Source organism: Mus pahari, chromosome X (genome assembly GCF_900095145.1).
Source record: "Mus pahari chromosome X, PAHARI_EIJ_v1.1, whole genome shotgun sequence".
Classification (NCBI taxonomy): Eukaryota; Metazoa; Chordata; class Mammalia; order Rodentia; family Muridae; genus Mus; species Mus pahari.
This window is the reverse complement of record NC_034613.1, coordinates 148217960-148233446: the sequence shown is the minus strand read 5'-3', so window position 1 is coordinate 148233446 and position 15487 is coordinate 148217960. Positions and strand designations below refer to the sequence as shown.

The 15487-nt window shown below is 40.7% G+C and overlaps 1 protein-coding gene across 2 annotated transcripts in view; it reads left to right on the top strand.

Annotated features, from left to right (window-relative positions):
• Window positions 1–12330, top strand: part of Wwc3 (WWC family member 3) — a 111258-nt gene extending 98928 nt beyond the window's left edge. For both annotated transcript variants that reach the window (XM_021188614.2, XM_029534540.1), the window contains exons 15-23: window positions 895–1087; window positions 1470–1637; window positions 1995–2146; window positions 3584–3749; window positions 4880–5044; window positions 6676–6768; window positions 8150–8377; window positions 8825–8952; window positions 10474–12330. In XM_021188614.2, coding sequence (XP_021044273.2) covers window positions 895–1087; window positions 1470–1637; window positions 1995–2146; window positions 3584–3749; window positions 4880–5044; window positions 6676–6768; window positions 8150–8377; window positions 8825–8952; window positions 10474–10540 — 1360 coding nt within the window. In that variant the 3' untranslated portion in view covers window positions 10541–12330. The remainder of the gene's footprint in view (window positions 1–894; window positions 1088–1469; window positions 1638–1994; window positions 2147–3583; window positions 3750–4879; window positions 5045–6675; window positions 6769–8149; window positions 8378–8824; window positions 8953–10473) is intronic.
• The last annotated feature ends 3157 nt before the right edge of the window (window positions 12331–15487 follow it).

Genomic DNA, 15487 nt, shown 5'->3' with positions numbered 1-15487 from the left:
GAGAGCTGGAGGCTATAAACAGCTAGTGTTGTCCTTCCTCTGGCTTTCCTCTTCATGATACAGCTCATTGCCTATTCTGCTCAGCAGACTGGGGAGCAGAAAAGCAGTTTAGGAGCCCAAACTTGCAATAAAAGAGTAGGAAATATCCATTTAAAGTACAGGGGATTTATATACTTTTTAAACAAACTTAATTAATTGAGGCATTTGATGTACTGTGTTGCTGTCAAGGAAGGGCCTATAACTGGCAATATTGAGGATTACCCTGTGGTGCTAGTACAAGCCCATTCTACTCTATGATCCTATGATGTGTATTAAGAAGCCTGAGACTGGATTCAAGGAGTTCTTGGCTAAGGAGATGTGTAGGAAATGTGAATTGGAGCCAATTGTCAGTTAGCTAGTGTTCTTGGCCTCAGTGGCAGAATTGCTGCCTCTCTGTGATCTGTGACCCTAGGTGGGTGCTATTGAAGGGTCTCCCTAAGGTGGGTAATGGGCAATAATTGTCCATTCAAATCTAAGGTAGTCAACCCCATACATATCTTGTGAGCTAGCTTTGTAAACATGAGGATCCACATTGGGATTCAGCTCTCCTGGTGATACACACATTAGTTGTCACAAATATTTCAGGCCTCTTGACTATTTGCTAAGTTCCAAGCTAGGGGGCAGAAAGCACAGAAAACAGACTGTGCTTCTCTGCATGCTAGAACTGTGAGGAGAGGGCAGAAGAACTTTTGCTGTAACAGTGTTCAGCAGAACCTCAAAGCCCCGAGTCTTATCTTAGCCTGTCAGGCATGCTCCATCCAGTCTACAGAGACACATTAGTTCTTTGGACCTGGAGGGTGGGAACCATATTAGCTCATGCTGCCTATCAATATGTTTCCTTCCCTCCGTTCCTAGCCATATCCGCGTCTACTTGCCCCCACTGGACTCTGGCACTCCTAACACATACTGCTCCAAGTCTCTGGAATTCCAAGCTCCATTGGTGTTTAATGAAGTGTTTAGAATCCCTGTGCATTCCAGCATGTTGACATTGAAATCACTGCAGTTATATGTGTGTTCAGTGAATCCTCAGCTACAGGAAGAACTGCTGGTATGTGTAGCAGTATGGCCTCTGCTCACTCATATGGTGCTCTGCTTCCCCCATTTCCTTTTTCCCTTCTCCTTGTTTTATGGCTCCATCTTCTTTCTCTCTTCCTCTATATTTTCTTTGTTCCTAATTTTGTCTTTAATTTATTGTTTATGCTTACTCATTTATGTTTTATATATGTGTTTGTTGTATGTATGCATATATATACATACATATATACACACACATATGAATAATGGAGATAGGGAGACATGTTGGGGTGAGGGGTACATGCTATAGTGCATATTTTGGTTTTGTCAGTCAAATTTGGTATCTTAAAGGACAATATTTATGGAAGAAATCCATTAAAAACTGGTTCTGACTTTTACTTTTAACACCCATGCAGGGCATTGCTCAGATAAACTTGGCCGACTGTGACAGTTCAAGTGAAATGCAGCTGCGTTGGTATCCTGTGCAGGTCTTTGCCAGCCCTGAGCCACCAAAGCCAAAAGAGCCTGTACGAGTTATGGAGAGTGCCATACGGGAAACCACAAATGCCAGCTCAGGAAAGACGGTACATGGCCCTGGCTCAAGGAGCCAATCTTCTATTGCTATTTTCTTTACTTTGAGACTGGCTTTACTCCAGGTACTCATTTCTAAGAAGATTTCTTGTAGATTACAAGTCAGCATGGGTTATCAGTGAAGGAGTTTCACGGGAAGGAATGAGATGGGAACATAGCAATATAGCAAACCACTTCCTGAAAATGAATTTTAATGCAAACATATTCATGATCAATATTTTTTGTATAAATATATGGACACAGAGCTATAGGCCCAGATTGAACAGTGTGGTACTGTGGATGGTAGAGTCTATTCTCCTGTGTGGCCAAGAAGTTAAGCTGGTTCTCAGAAGCATCCTTTCCTCCTTCAGGATGCAGTGACAGTGCTGCTGGCCAGAACCACAGCACAGCTACGAGCTGTGGAGAGAGAGCTGGCAGAGGAGCGTGTGAAGCTGGAATATACAGAGGAAGAGATCCTGGAGATGGAGCGTAAGGAAGAACAAAGCGAGGCTGTGTCTGAGAGGTGAGTGCCTAGTCCTCTGCCCTCTTAAGGCTACATGAAGAAGCAGAACTCGGTACAATATCTTAGGGAGGTGAAGTGAAGTTACTGCAGACAGGCTAGCCAGTGCCAGTCACAATGGCTCTCAGGGGAGTGTTTCTGGATGCAAATCAATTTCCTCCTCTTTGCCTCTCTAGAACATGCTGTGTGGTGCTACCATGTCATTGCTCAGGAGTCATATTCTGGTGGGAAATATCATGGTGATATTTATAAGAGAAATACCCAGACTTCTTGCCTAGTCCTCTTCTTTTAATTCAGTATTTTTTTTTCAGGACTCCTCTGAACATTTTGTTATATGGAGATGGACTCTTAGTGCTTAGCCTATCGTGGCTTTGGAGTTCTTTGGCCTTAGCCTTTTGAGTGCTAGCATTATAGGCATATGCCACCATACATGACTCAAAGTTCCTTTCAGGTTTTTTTTGTTGTTGTTGTTGTTGTTGTGTTGTGTTTGTTTCATTTCTCTTAGGGTACTGGGAATTAAATCTGTGGCTTTGTGCATTCTGGGCAGGCATTCTGCCACTGAGCTATACTCCTGAGCTATATTCTTACTGTTGTTGTTGTTGTTGTTGTTGTTGTTGTTGTTGTTGTTGTTAAAACCCACCTTACAGAAATTTAATCTATCTGCACTTACACTGTACAACTCATTAGTTTGGGGTATAATAACAGTATGCCATTTTTACCAACATCAGCTGTGGAGAACTTTAAGTACATAAAAAGACCCCGGTGTATACAAGCAGTCACTCCCATTCCTCCTTCCCTCTGATCACATTCAACCACAAGTCCATTTTGTAGGCTTACATCCTTCTGGACACAGTCCTCAGTGGAAGCGTATAATCACATAACCAAGCAGCATCTCTAGCCACTGCTGCTTGAAGTGGTCCATCAGCGACTCCTTGCCAATAGAGGCCTATGGGAAATGGACAAATTGTTCAAGTGAATGTGCAGTTCTGGTGAAGTGGCTTGTTTGATCCTCTAGGGGGGGCATTTACATTTTGAATCTCTTCCACAGGTTTTTAAAATGAGTATTGTCTTGTGAATCTTACTGTTTCTTCACATGACTTTTCCTGAATTTAGTTTAGACAGAAATGTGTTTTTGGAGCACCTGGCAGACGGATAAGACATGATAAGACAGCAAGATGGGAGGGATTTTCTAATAGAGTTTTTTGTACCTTAAGTGGCTCATATTGGGTGATAGGGAAAGATAAAACTATTAATGAAAGGCCTTGAAGTAATGTCCTTAGAAAACAGAAATACTCCTACTTTATGAGAACAGCAGCTGTCTTCAGTCATTGAAATAAAACAGGTTTTCCTTGCTCTTTCTGCTACTCTGCTCTGCAAACAGCCATGAGAGGTATCATCTCTGATGAGTTTTTCATGGTCTGTTTCAATATTTACTTTTAGGAGTTGGCAGGCTGACTCGGTTGATAGTGGCTGTAGCAACTGCACCCAGACCAGCCCCCAATACCCAAACTCCTGTTACATTGGTGTGGATTCTATCCATGGGCATGTGGTTACTGGCCAGGCAGATTCTTACAATCCTGAGAAACTTCAACCCCTGCCTCGTAAGGTAAGTGAAAAGCGTCAATAGAGCCTTTGAATATCTAGTACCTGGCTGGTCCTAGAAGGAGAAAGGATGTGTCCCCATACCTATTATGGGAAGTGTGAGGACAGGGTAGATGAGTGGCAAATATACTGTAGGAAGCTATCGTGATGTGCTCACATATAGGAGTAGAACATACACTCACTAATAGCCATGCCTTATAGGTGTTAGAGGGTATCGAGATGTGTGGCATTTAAAGGTAAGCAATGTCCCTATATTATCAAGTGCTGAGCTGTGTAGCATTGCCTAAGATGTGAACGGACTTAATGTGGACTCAGCATGTCCTACAGAAATGTCCATCACCTATAGATTATGAGAAAATACAACTCTGACTTTAAAAAAAAAATGGAGCCTTTTACACCATTCTGTGGTGAACACTTCTCATCTTCAGGAACAAAAAAGTTTTGACCAGTTGACACTATATATCTCACTGAAATTTTACCGTTCTAACTATTCAATATACCAAAATATGCTACCACCATGGAACCTGAAGCAGCATGTATGAACTCTTCCCCCTAGGCAGCTTCTTAGTCTTCAGCTTATATAGCAGATTAGAGTGCTTGCTTCAGATGAGTTCTCCAAGAATTGCTGCTGTTCTGCTGTTTCCAAGCTTGAAAAGTAGCAGCTACCAAGAGTGGCAAAGGAGGCTAGATTGATGCCTCCCTCCACTTTTAACTTTATTTACATTGATATTTTGGAAAGGACAGGGTTGCAAGATGGTATAATTGCTGTAGAAAATGTCATGGCAGTTCTTCAAATCCTCCTGGTGGCTCATTTTTCTCTTCCTACACTTGGGAAGATAAGGAAGAGGAAGATTGCCTCAAGTTCAAAACAGGCATGGACTATATAATGAGTTTCAGGCCCGCCTGGGATACATAGCAAGACTCTATCTCGAAAAATAGAAAAAGAATGCTGATAGGAGTAGGGAGGGGGGAAATGAACTACTGTAGTTCCAGCAATGCTGCTTATGGGTAGTAGGTATAAAAAGGCAGGTAGACCAGCAGGAAGAAACTCTGAAGAGGAGAAGAAGAGGTTGTTCACATTAAATGTACCATTTGTGCTATGAAAAAGTCAGTATCAATGAGCCTACTACTTAGGTTGACAAGGAAACCACCACAGAAGACCTTTACCTGGAGGAAGCTGTGGGTGTTCGAAAGGAATGGCCTAGCCGCCGTGCCCGTGGCTCTCCTTTTGTCCGCAGTAGCACCATTGTGCGCTCACAGACCTTCTCACCAGGGGCGAGAAGCCAGTATGTTTGCAGGGTGAGTTGAAACTCCTTTACTCTTGTGTGTAACATTTTCTTCTTTCTCTTTGTTGTGTTCTCATTTTTACTATCTCTGATAAAAATCTGTATGTTCTCAGAAGCCATTCTAATGAATAAATGACCACCATATGTGAGTGGAGATAAAACGAGTGCTAGGCACTCAGCTTGCCACCTGGCTCTGAACCTGTTGAGTTCTGGATTTCTTCTAAATTCTACCTCCTACAGATTTTTACTGTTCTTTGTGCCCCATCTCATGATCAGGAGGCAGGGTGAATATTTTGACAAGCCAGCATGCCAAAATGGAGATTGTCTTGAGTTGGATAGAAATCTGTAGATTGCTCTAGCATGTTGTCTTCATCCTCAGAAGTCCCAAAGGTGCCACCTTATTTGAATCCTGTAGGCTCTAAGGAATACATTCCAGTTTACCTACATGGACATATATATGCTTTGGGGAATGATGGGGATACATAGTCAAATCCCATGGAAAAGCTTCACTAAATACTGACACCCAGGTCCCACTTGTCACTGGTCACAGGTGGGACCTGAGAGTTGGAACTTCTGGTAATTCTAATGTGCACATGAGACTGAGAACCCATAGGTATGTGGCTTGGAAGTCCAAACCACTGTAGTTGTTGAAGGGAGGACAGTGAATTTGAGCTGATCAGGCAGGACCAGGGTGACATTAACACCACTGACCTAGATAATGAAGTGGCTTTGACGGGAAAATGGTCATGATGCCTATATGGGTGGTTGGGTATACTCATATGAATCCTATTCTCATGGTCCCTTTTTAGCCTCTGCTCTGGCAGAATCACCACAGGCAGATTCAGATGCTCTTTGACAATAGGGTGGTAGTAGGATAGACTTTGCTGCTTAGAAGAAGACTGGGTTGAGCTCTGTGCCCCAGCATAAAAGACTGCATTTATTAGTAATGGTGTTAGAAGCCTTGCTGTTTATGTGCAGGTTGGTATGACCACAGGGCAAGTAAGCTTCCATGCCACTGTGTTCCTGAATATCTCCTATAAACTGGTACAGAAAATAAGGCTGGGAAGGCAAGACTTGGGCACTCACACAGACAACCATTGATCCACCACCACATGAAATCCGTAGGGGCTCCCATAAAGAAGTGTTCTTTATTTCCCTCTTTAAAACCACACCTTTCCCTTGACTGGCACAGCAGGGCTTGGTGAATGTTGGCTTGTCCTTCTACCTGGAATGAGTCTCTTTTTCCAAAAAGCCATTTTACTAAAACCAGAAATAAATAGCTAATGTGAATGATTGCTAAACAGTGAAACATGCTGAAGACAGGACCTGCTTTCATAAGCATACTTAATATCAAATTGTAGTTGGTATGGATATCACACAATTATGATTGATTTGATCAGTGTAGAACATCCATGTGGTTAAGTAGATGAGCATGAAGAAAGACCAGATTGGCAGCTTTGTTTGTTTTGGTTTTGACTTTTTTTCCTATTAAAACTCTTCTGTAGGTCCAAAGACCTGGTAAAAGCATCAACAAAAAGTTTTAATGTGTTTTAAATGCCTAGGAAAAATCAATCCCATTTGGATTCACAGAGATTGAATAGGAAATGTCTAACAAATTGATTCTGGATATTCTTTTTGGTGCAGCTTTATCGTAGTGACAGTGACAGTTCAACACTGCCCAGGAAGTCCCATTTTATACGAAATACATTGGAAAGACGAACCCTTCGCTATAAACAGGTGTGTGCTACAGAAGCTAATATGGAATCTATAACAGCTTATGTTTTATTTGTATATTTTTCTTTATAAAGGTATTATTTTAGGAAATGCTTAATGCCACATTAATTAAAAGAGTTTTTATTTCCTCATAACTTCTTTAGAAAGTGCAATAGTGCCATAATTCTATTAGCATTTCTTAAGATGATTTTATATCATATGTGATCATTATATTCTTATATGTATTAAATGGATAATCATTTCTACATGATTTTATTCTCCTTTTAGACAGTAGAGTATATATAGCTTGGCAAATTTGGGCTTCTTTTCTATGCTTTATTTTTAATTTTAACTATGTATATATGTGTGGGAATATGTGCACATGTGAAGGCAGATGCCTGTAAATTCTTGAAAAGGGTGCCTGATCCCCAGGAGAGGGAGGTGCAGCCGTGGGTTCTTGCCATGGGTTCTGGGGACCCAACTCTCAGTTTCTTTGCAAGAGCAGTTCATGGTGCTAACCACTTAACATTTCTATAGCTTCTACATCTGAGTTTCTTGACATATGGCATGCTTCTACAGTTTTCATTGTCTTTGATGGCCAAGTATGTGTGTGTGTGTGTGTGTGTGTGTGTGTGTGTGTGTGTATACAATATATTATGCCAGCTTTAAAAGTTACAGTTTGTAAGATAGTAGGTAAGTCCTTGTCTTCTGGGCAAGCATTTTCTAGAATAGATATTTTAAAAATCCAAGATTCCCATGTGATATTGGTACTCAGGTTAGTTGCAGACTGGGGGAATCTAAGAAAGCATGTACTTAGGCTGCAGAAGTTGTGTCTAAACAGCAGCAGTATGAACATTTTGAATTGAGTCATTGTTTGTTACTGTCCTGTGCTCTCTTTTTGAGCACCATCCTTGACCCATTGGATGCCAGAAACACCAGTTTCCTGCTGTTACATATTTAGCACCCCCAACTTTAAACACTTTATTGTGTTGCCAGTCATGTTTTTCAGATGCCAGTAAAAAATGAAATTTAAAAACAAACTAACAAAGATAAAGCACATTTTCTACCTTAGACATATATTATCAAATGGCATTTCTAAAAGAGTGTGTTCGTGTTTTATCTGTCAGCCTCATCTGAGGGTCTATTGCTTTATACTCTGACAAACATAATTGTAGGCCATGATTAAAGAAGAAAGTTTGCTGTTTTTAATTTGATATTGAAGTAGAGATTTAATATTGCCAGAATCTGGTGTTTTTAAATATGGGTATGGGATAGGTCAGGCTTAGAGCAATACTTTTACCACAGCTATCTCCTGTTAATTGTGGAAGAATCTTCCAGAAGATGGATCCTGTGTCAGCCCAAGCTGGTTGCATGCTCACTGGTGCCCCCTGCCTGCTTTCTATAGTCTTGCAGGTCGTCCCTGGCCGAGCTGATGGCCCGCACCTCTCTTGACCTGGAGCTGGACCTCCAGGCCTCAAGGACTAGGCAGAGGCAGCTGAATGAGGAGATTGGCACCCTCAGGGAGCTGAGGCAGAGGCTGGAAGATGCCCAGCTGCGGGGCCAGACTGACCTCCCACACTGGGTGCTCCGAGATGAGCGGTTCCGCAGCCTACTGAAGGAAGCAGAGAGGCAGGTAAGAGAGTCAAGGCCCTGCTCTGAACTCCCTCTAGAATTCCCTAGCTATTGCTTATCCATGCTTGCCACCCTGATCTCTAGTTATGAGTGGCCCTATAATGATATAGTATTAGAAAGGACCCTGACACTTGTTTTATGAAATTTTCCCCTACTATGCACATTTGTGGTGTGACCAGTAGATGCCAAAAGGTTCTTCAGGGAGAGTAAAGGGCACCGAGGACCTCTTTCCCTTGTGTGGAGAATGCCCTGAGGCCAGGCCTGGCTCCAGCCACCCCAGCCAACTCTGTAGAGATTTCCTCTGTGGACACAGATGGGGCAAGTCTGCCTTTTGGATCTCTGTGGCTGATACTAAATCTTCTGGACTCCAGGAATGGGAGCGAACTCATTCATTCTTTCTTTTTAAGTAGCAGTAAAAAGTCTTGCTCATCAAATGTTTCTGTCACAGACAAGACAAACCAAACTTGACTACCATCAGGAACAAGTAGCTGAGAAGATGCTGAAGAAGGCCTCCAAAGAGATCTACCAGCTGCGAGGACAGAACCACAAGGAGCCAATACAAGTACAGACCTTTAGGTAGGTATGGAGAGGGGATGGAGCCTGTGCCCAACATTATTGCTTACTGCTTTCCTATCACCATGGTACCTCAGTTAATATAAAAAGTACACTTACCAGGAATCTACTGTAAACAGTATCTCCTGCCACTAATAAGATTTTTATGTTTTTGTCTGATGTTTATATTTTTCATGCCACCTATAATCATAACATAGAAATTTGTTGTTTAAAAATTAAAATATCCCACAGTGCTACATGCTTTGTTAGCTTATGTGAACATAATGTTTTATCTATTATTCACCCATTTGTTCTACTTTGTAACCTGATGCTGCTTTCTAAATATTTGCTACTATAGGTAACTAATTTACATACATGCATACATCCTTGTCACATTTCCTTTTTTTCTAAAGATTTATTTATTTTTTATTTATATGAATTCACTGTAGCTGTCTTCAGACACACACTAGAAGAGTGCATCAGATCCCATTACAGATGGTTGTGAGCCACCATGTGGTTGCTGGGAATTGAACTCAGGACCTCTGGAAGAGCAGTCAGTGCTCTTAATTTCTGAGCCATCTCTCCAGCCCCCACATTTCCTTTTAAATTAACTTCCAATTGAAGCCAAATCTACAAACTGCAAAACATGTATATCATATAGTTGAGCTATCACAGACTTGCTGTCACAGGAAGCGAGCATTTATCATCATTATCATCTACTTTTCTACATTAGAATCACTATTGCATAGAGTAGGTCTACCTGCACAAGCTGTTAAAGCTTTTGGGAGAGAATTAATTGCATGGTTATATCTATATTTTCTGTGCCTGTGAAAAATTACAGTAGAATCTAGAAAGCATAAAATTAGTGCATTTAAAACAAACATGTCAATAACATTTGCTACATCAATAATGTCATACTGCTACTCTCTCCATTTGGTTTTCAAATACTGCCATCATCCCCAAAGGAAAGTATCTCATACCCACTTGATGTGTTAAGCCCACCCCCTTCCTGAGTTCTGCCAACCAGCAGTCTGTGTACCCCCCTCTCTCTGCATTTGCCTCCTGCCTATTTCCTACTAATGGAATCATACAACATGTAGTTTTCTGTGTCTTCCTCATTGCATTTAGCACTAGGCTTCTGAAGGTCATCCACATTGTAGCATCTATCTATGTCAATTCTTTTTATTGCTAAATTCCATATGTTTGACTTGCACCCTTAATATTTTGAAATCTTTAATATTCATATCCTTGCCAAAATTAGCATTAAATAGTATAACATTCTTCCTTCAGTTATGATTTAGAACTCATTCATTCACACTTCTTAATAAAACAAGTATTTTCTGTGTACCTACCATATATAAGTGAGCAACCATAGGTAAGCACACCACAGGGCTTCATACAAACAGTTGTCACTGGCAACTTTAATTGAGCTCCTCCAGCTGGGGATTCTAGGGCCTTGCATAACCTACACATTTACTTCCCCACTAAGCTGCATCTATAGCCCTTTCAGATCTACTTCTAACATATAATTCTTTCTAATTCTAGGGAGAAGATAGCATTTTTTACAAGACCAAGGATTAACATACCTCCTCTCCCAGCTGATGATGTTTGATGTAGTGCATTGTGCACATGAAGTATTTATCTGCCTGTTTTATTTTCATGAAGTTCTTAGATTAGCTAAATTTGTCTTTAAAATATTTGTGCAAAGCTATTAATATACACATTTTGTAAAAAACATATATCTATACATATATATTTTATAATAGTGACGGCAACAGGGCTTGGTTTTTCCTTGTTGTGAAATCGACATCTCTGAAGACAGGTTATTTTATAAAAGATCAACTATCATGTTAAGAGTGTATAGTTTTTACACTGTTTTATTTGACTTAAAGGCTGGAAGACAGAAACGAAGTGAGTTCAGGCAAATTCACTGTATTGTAATTTATTTATAGTACTTTTTTTTCCTTGAAGGAAAATACTGACTTTAAGGTATATTTTAAGACTGAAATTTTGTTCTTCAGTATTTGTCATGCAGTAGAATGGAACTTGGGGCCGGTTGTATTTCTAACACCTGAAACGCAAACACTATGTGCTGAGTTTGTCACGTGTATCAGTTTCTCATAGGTGCATCTACCATGTATATTGTACACTTTCACTCTCTGTGTGTTATGTTAAAATATCAACTGCAGTGGTTCAGTCATACTCTGCAAGCTGTGTATGCATTGTAGGGCTCAGTGCTCTGGGCACTGACAACTCCTCATTGCTGTGTTGTCATCTAATGCATCTTTCTGTGCTTACCACAAGTCTGAAGCTGGCAACAGAGCATCCGGCATCCCAGGTTTCAGCCTGCCTGTCCACTGGTGACTGTTGGCTGTTCACACTGCTTACAGTTGTCAAAGCATGTGCAACTACCTTTGCCACCTCTGGCTGATCTGACAGACGTGGGGTTGGAGTGCTCTCCTGCTACCCTACCATTTTATGAAAGAAAGTGAAAAGAGTGGATACAGCAGATACTAACAGCAGAGACATAACCTTTGAAGGTGCTTTTTGTGTATGGAGAGAAGGGCATGTGGGTAACATGGCTTACCCACCAAGTCATTGCAGGGGAATATTTGAGATAAATCAGAATGCTAACCAATATTCCTCATAGAATCTTAAAACTAGCTCATGAGGGAGAAAATTAATGGAATAAAAATATGCCATGATTCTTTTAAATGCCAAACAATTTAGTTTGCCTAGCACACATTTATTCTACATAAATGTGCTTTCCTTTCTGAGGCCTTGAATGAATACATGAAGTAATCACAAGAAATGTAAGAAAACAGAACTCTCTTCCTAGATCTTTCTTCCCCTTCTTGGAAATAACCCTTGTAATCAGGCCTCCTTTCTCATCGGTCTGTAACCTCTTCCCTTGTATAACCCACTTTTATTTTGGGATTTATTAAAAATGAATTTTGTTAAAAGCATTTCATTGACATGTGACCAATCACAGACAATGGAATTTGTCAGTGGTGGTAAGACTGAAAACCTTCTCTTTTACAGTTGTCATATCTTGCTATGCATTCCTGCTTCTAGCCTTGCTTTTTTGCCCCTACTCCCAATTTCCTTTTTGTATGAACCTACAATAGAGGTAGAGACCCAAGGTGCAAATCCTTAGAGCACTGCCAGTAGCAAGCAGCATTGCTGAGCAGGCCTTTCCCATATGCCTGCAGAATATTGGGACCTTAACCTCAAGCCAGAGCCAACTGTGGCTGACACTGCCTCACAGAGACAGCTCTTCCCAGGCCATTCTCTACCTGGAATGAGGTAGCTTTTCTGCCAATCCAAATTAGGGAGCAGCTGAGGAAAACCAACTATGCCAATACAAAAAAAAAAAAAAAAAAACTGCCAGATGTATTTTTTCCAGAAACATCACTGCCTACCTTATACCAGTTTATGTGGGGAGTGTTGTCTTCTTACTCTTGCCCCCACAGGAAACACATGCAGTCCCTGCTTTAGGATGAGTCTAAGGAGGAAAACCTGAGTTTGATACCTTTCCATCATAATCTCTCCCTGCCAGCTGGCTTTGCCACATGTAGAAGGTGAATTGTGTGCAGGTGTACTGCAATGCATGGGCGGTTTACTGCCATAGGAGACATGATACCCAACACTCACTTGCTCCCTTTTTGGCAGCTGCCAACCTCTTAAAATTACCATGCCGGGAATATATTGCCTACTTTAGACAAAAGAAGGTGTATGGGCATTAGGGAGCTGGAGGGAGTTTCCATCTGCTGTGTGAGTTTGTGTATGTGCTTAGCCTGGTGAGAAACAAAACCACTGTCTCTGAGCAGCTCTGGTCATGCAACAACCTGAATTCTGCCACCAAGGTCTCTGAAACAGCACCAAGTGTAAAAGGGAATTTTTTTTCTTTATCTAATCATTGCCTTGTCAGACTTTGGTGATTATTGCTGAAATAAGTAACCTTCTGTTGTGGGAATAAGTTATAATCAGTATTCATCTCTTTGTTTTGTCACTGTTCTCTCTGATTGTGTAATTGTATCATTTGAAAGTATTTCTTCTATAAAATTAAACTAACCTGCCTTAAGAACAAATGGAAATGTGTGGTTTGTTTCTTTAAGTGATATATAACTTAAGGGAGACTTTAAAATAAACAAAAATGGTGCAGGAAATGTGGCTCAGTGGCAGAGTATGTATTTCACATGGACAAAGATGTGAGTTCAGTCTCAACAGCAACAAATAAATAAAATAGAGACATTGTATTAGTCAGAATTTTCTAGAGAAACAAAACTTATAGAATAAATCTACACATATATAGAAAGGGAATTTAATAGAGTAACTTACAGGCTGTGGTCTAGCTAGTCCAGTAATGGCTGCCTATGAGTAGAATTATCAAGAGTCTATATTCCACGAGGCTGGATGGCTCGGCTGGTCTTTAGTATATGCTGGAATCCTGAAGAAGTAAGCTCTAATGCCAGTGAAGGAATGGCTTTGCCAGTGAGAGCAAGAGCAAGCAGGAAGAGAGCAGGCTTCTTTTTTCCATGTCTTCTCTATAGGCTCCCCAAAGAAGGTGTAGCCCAGATTAAAGGTGTGTCTTCCCATCTCAAAAGATCTGTATTAAGGGTTTATCTTCCCACCTCAAAGATCCTGATTAGAAGTGGGTCTTCCCATTTCAAATGGTTTAATTAAGAAAAAAGTCTCCCACAAGTGTGCCCAATCATTTGGGTTTTAGTTCATTCTAGATGTAGTCAAGGTGACAACCAAAAAATAGCCATCTTGGACATGTAACACAATAGAGCTATTAAGAGGGGAGATTAGTACATGAAATGCACGCTTAATACCCACCTGGCTTCCGCACAAGTCATTAGTGTTTCCCCAACTCTCAATCTTCTGGTTTAGAGCAAGTTCCATACACCTCTTTTTCATTTTAAAATATTTCATCATATATTTTTAATAGGAAAATAACATGCATAATGATTTTATTATTACTTAACATCTAATTGCTCCTTCATATTAAAACAGAGGACAACTGTTGTGGTGAATCTCCAACCCAAATAAGCCAGTGCAAAGAAAACACAACTCAATAGAATACAAGCTGTGCGCCTGGATTAGGCAGATCTACTACCACACTACTATATTCCCCAGCTATGAGATCCCTTATAACTTGTGGTTTCTCCAGGCTACGTGCTTCTGCTCCATTTTCCTTCCACCTCCTCCTCTCTCATCCTCTCTTTTCCCTGTCCTCCTTCTCCATAAAACTTTTCAGCTCCACCTTTCCTTCCACTGCCCAATCACCGTCTCTATCCTTTATTTTACAACTTAAATGGAAAGAAGGTTCACAAGAAGTCACTTGAATAAGTGATTCAGTCCTTGTCCTAGGCAGCCCCTCTTGGAAAGGCGGAATTAGCATCAAAATACAAACAGCACCAGGGCAATCCACAACTTTTCCCCTTTTTGTCCAAATAAAAGGCTCTTTTTCCTCAGATATAAATTGAGTACAACTATTACCATTCTAGAGTTTATAAAGTATAAGATAAACTTACACCCAGTTCATCAATTTTGTCGATTAAATAAAGCACTCTGCCATCTATCCTAATTTAAAAGACTTATAATTCTACGCCTGACTTACGTCCTGGCTTTAGATAGTCTGCCATCTGAAAACCATCCTCTCAAATCTCTATCATCTTTCTCAATGCTAAACAGTTTGGGTTGGCTATGAGACTACCAGTCTTCAACCCCGTTAGAAATCCAAAACCGACTAATATTACCTGAAAATATGAGAAGCACAAAACATAGCTTCCAGAACTTAGCCAATTTATAGAGACCACTGATTGCTTTGACAGTCCCTTACTCTTCAAAACATTGGAACATCAGTCTTCAGCCTTCTGGCACAGGATTATCAGATAGACCTTTGTAATGCAGAATTTGGAAGGGCTGATTACCCTGCTGTGGCAGAGATTATCAGTCGACTATTCTGCATAGTGTGTCCTTTTTCTGGACAGTATTTTGTCTGTAGATGAATTGAGGCAATTCTTGCCTAGTGGCTGTCTGGCCACAACTGGAGCAACTCCACAGATGCTCAATTTCTTCTTTGAATCCAAGAAAGGGGTGCTGTCAGGAGCAGACAGGTCTCTAGTCAAATGACCTCATTTAGTAAGGTGCATAAATGTCATATTCTGTGGACTTCTGACACCTTTGAAGACTGTCTTCCAAAAGCACTTCTGAACTGTTAAGCCTTGCCTACTCTCAGCCATTTCTAATTGAAATATCTCAAAACAACTTTTTAATTAACTCAGACCCATGAGTTTGCTATCTGGCCCTTAACTGGTATTGCTTGATCATCTAAAAACAGTTTATATGGGCACAGGGAAAAAAATTCTCAACAGAACAGCAATGGCTTATGATGTAAAATCAAGAATTGACAAATGGGACCTCATAAAATTGCAAAGCTTCTGTAAGGCAAAAGACACTGTAAGCCACCTAGAGTGAGGGCTTGGAGTGAACAGATCCTGCAAGAGCAGTGGTTAAGGGAATAACCAGTATTAATCACCCAGCCATCTCA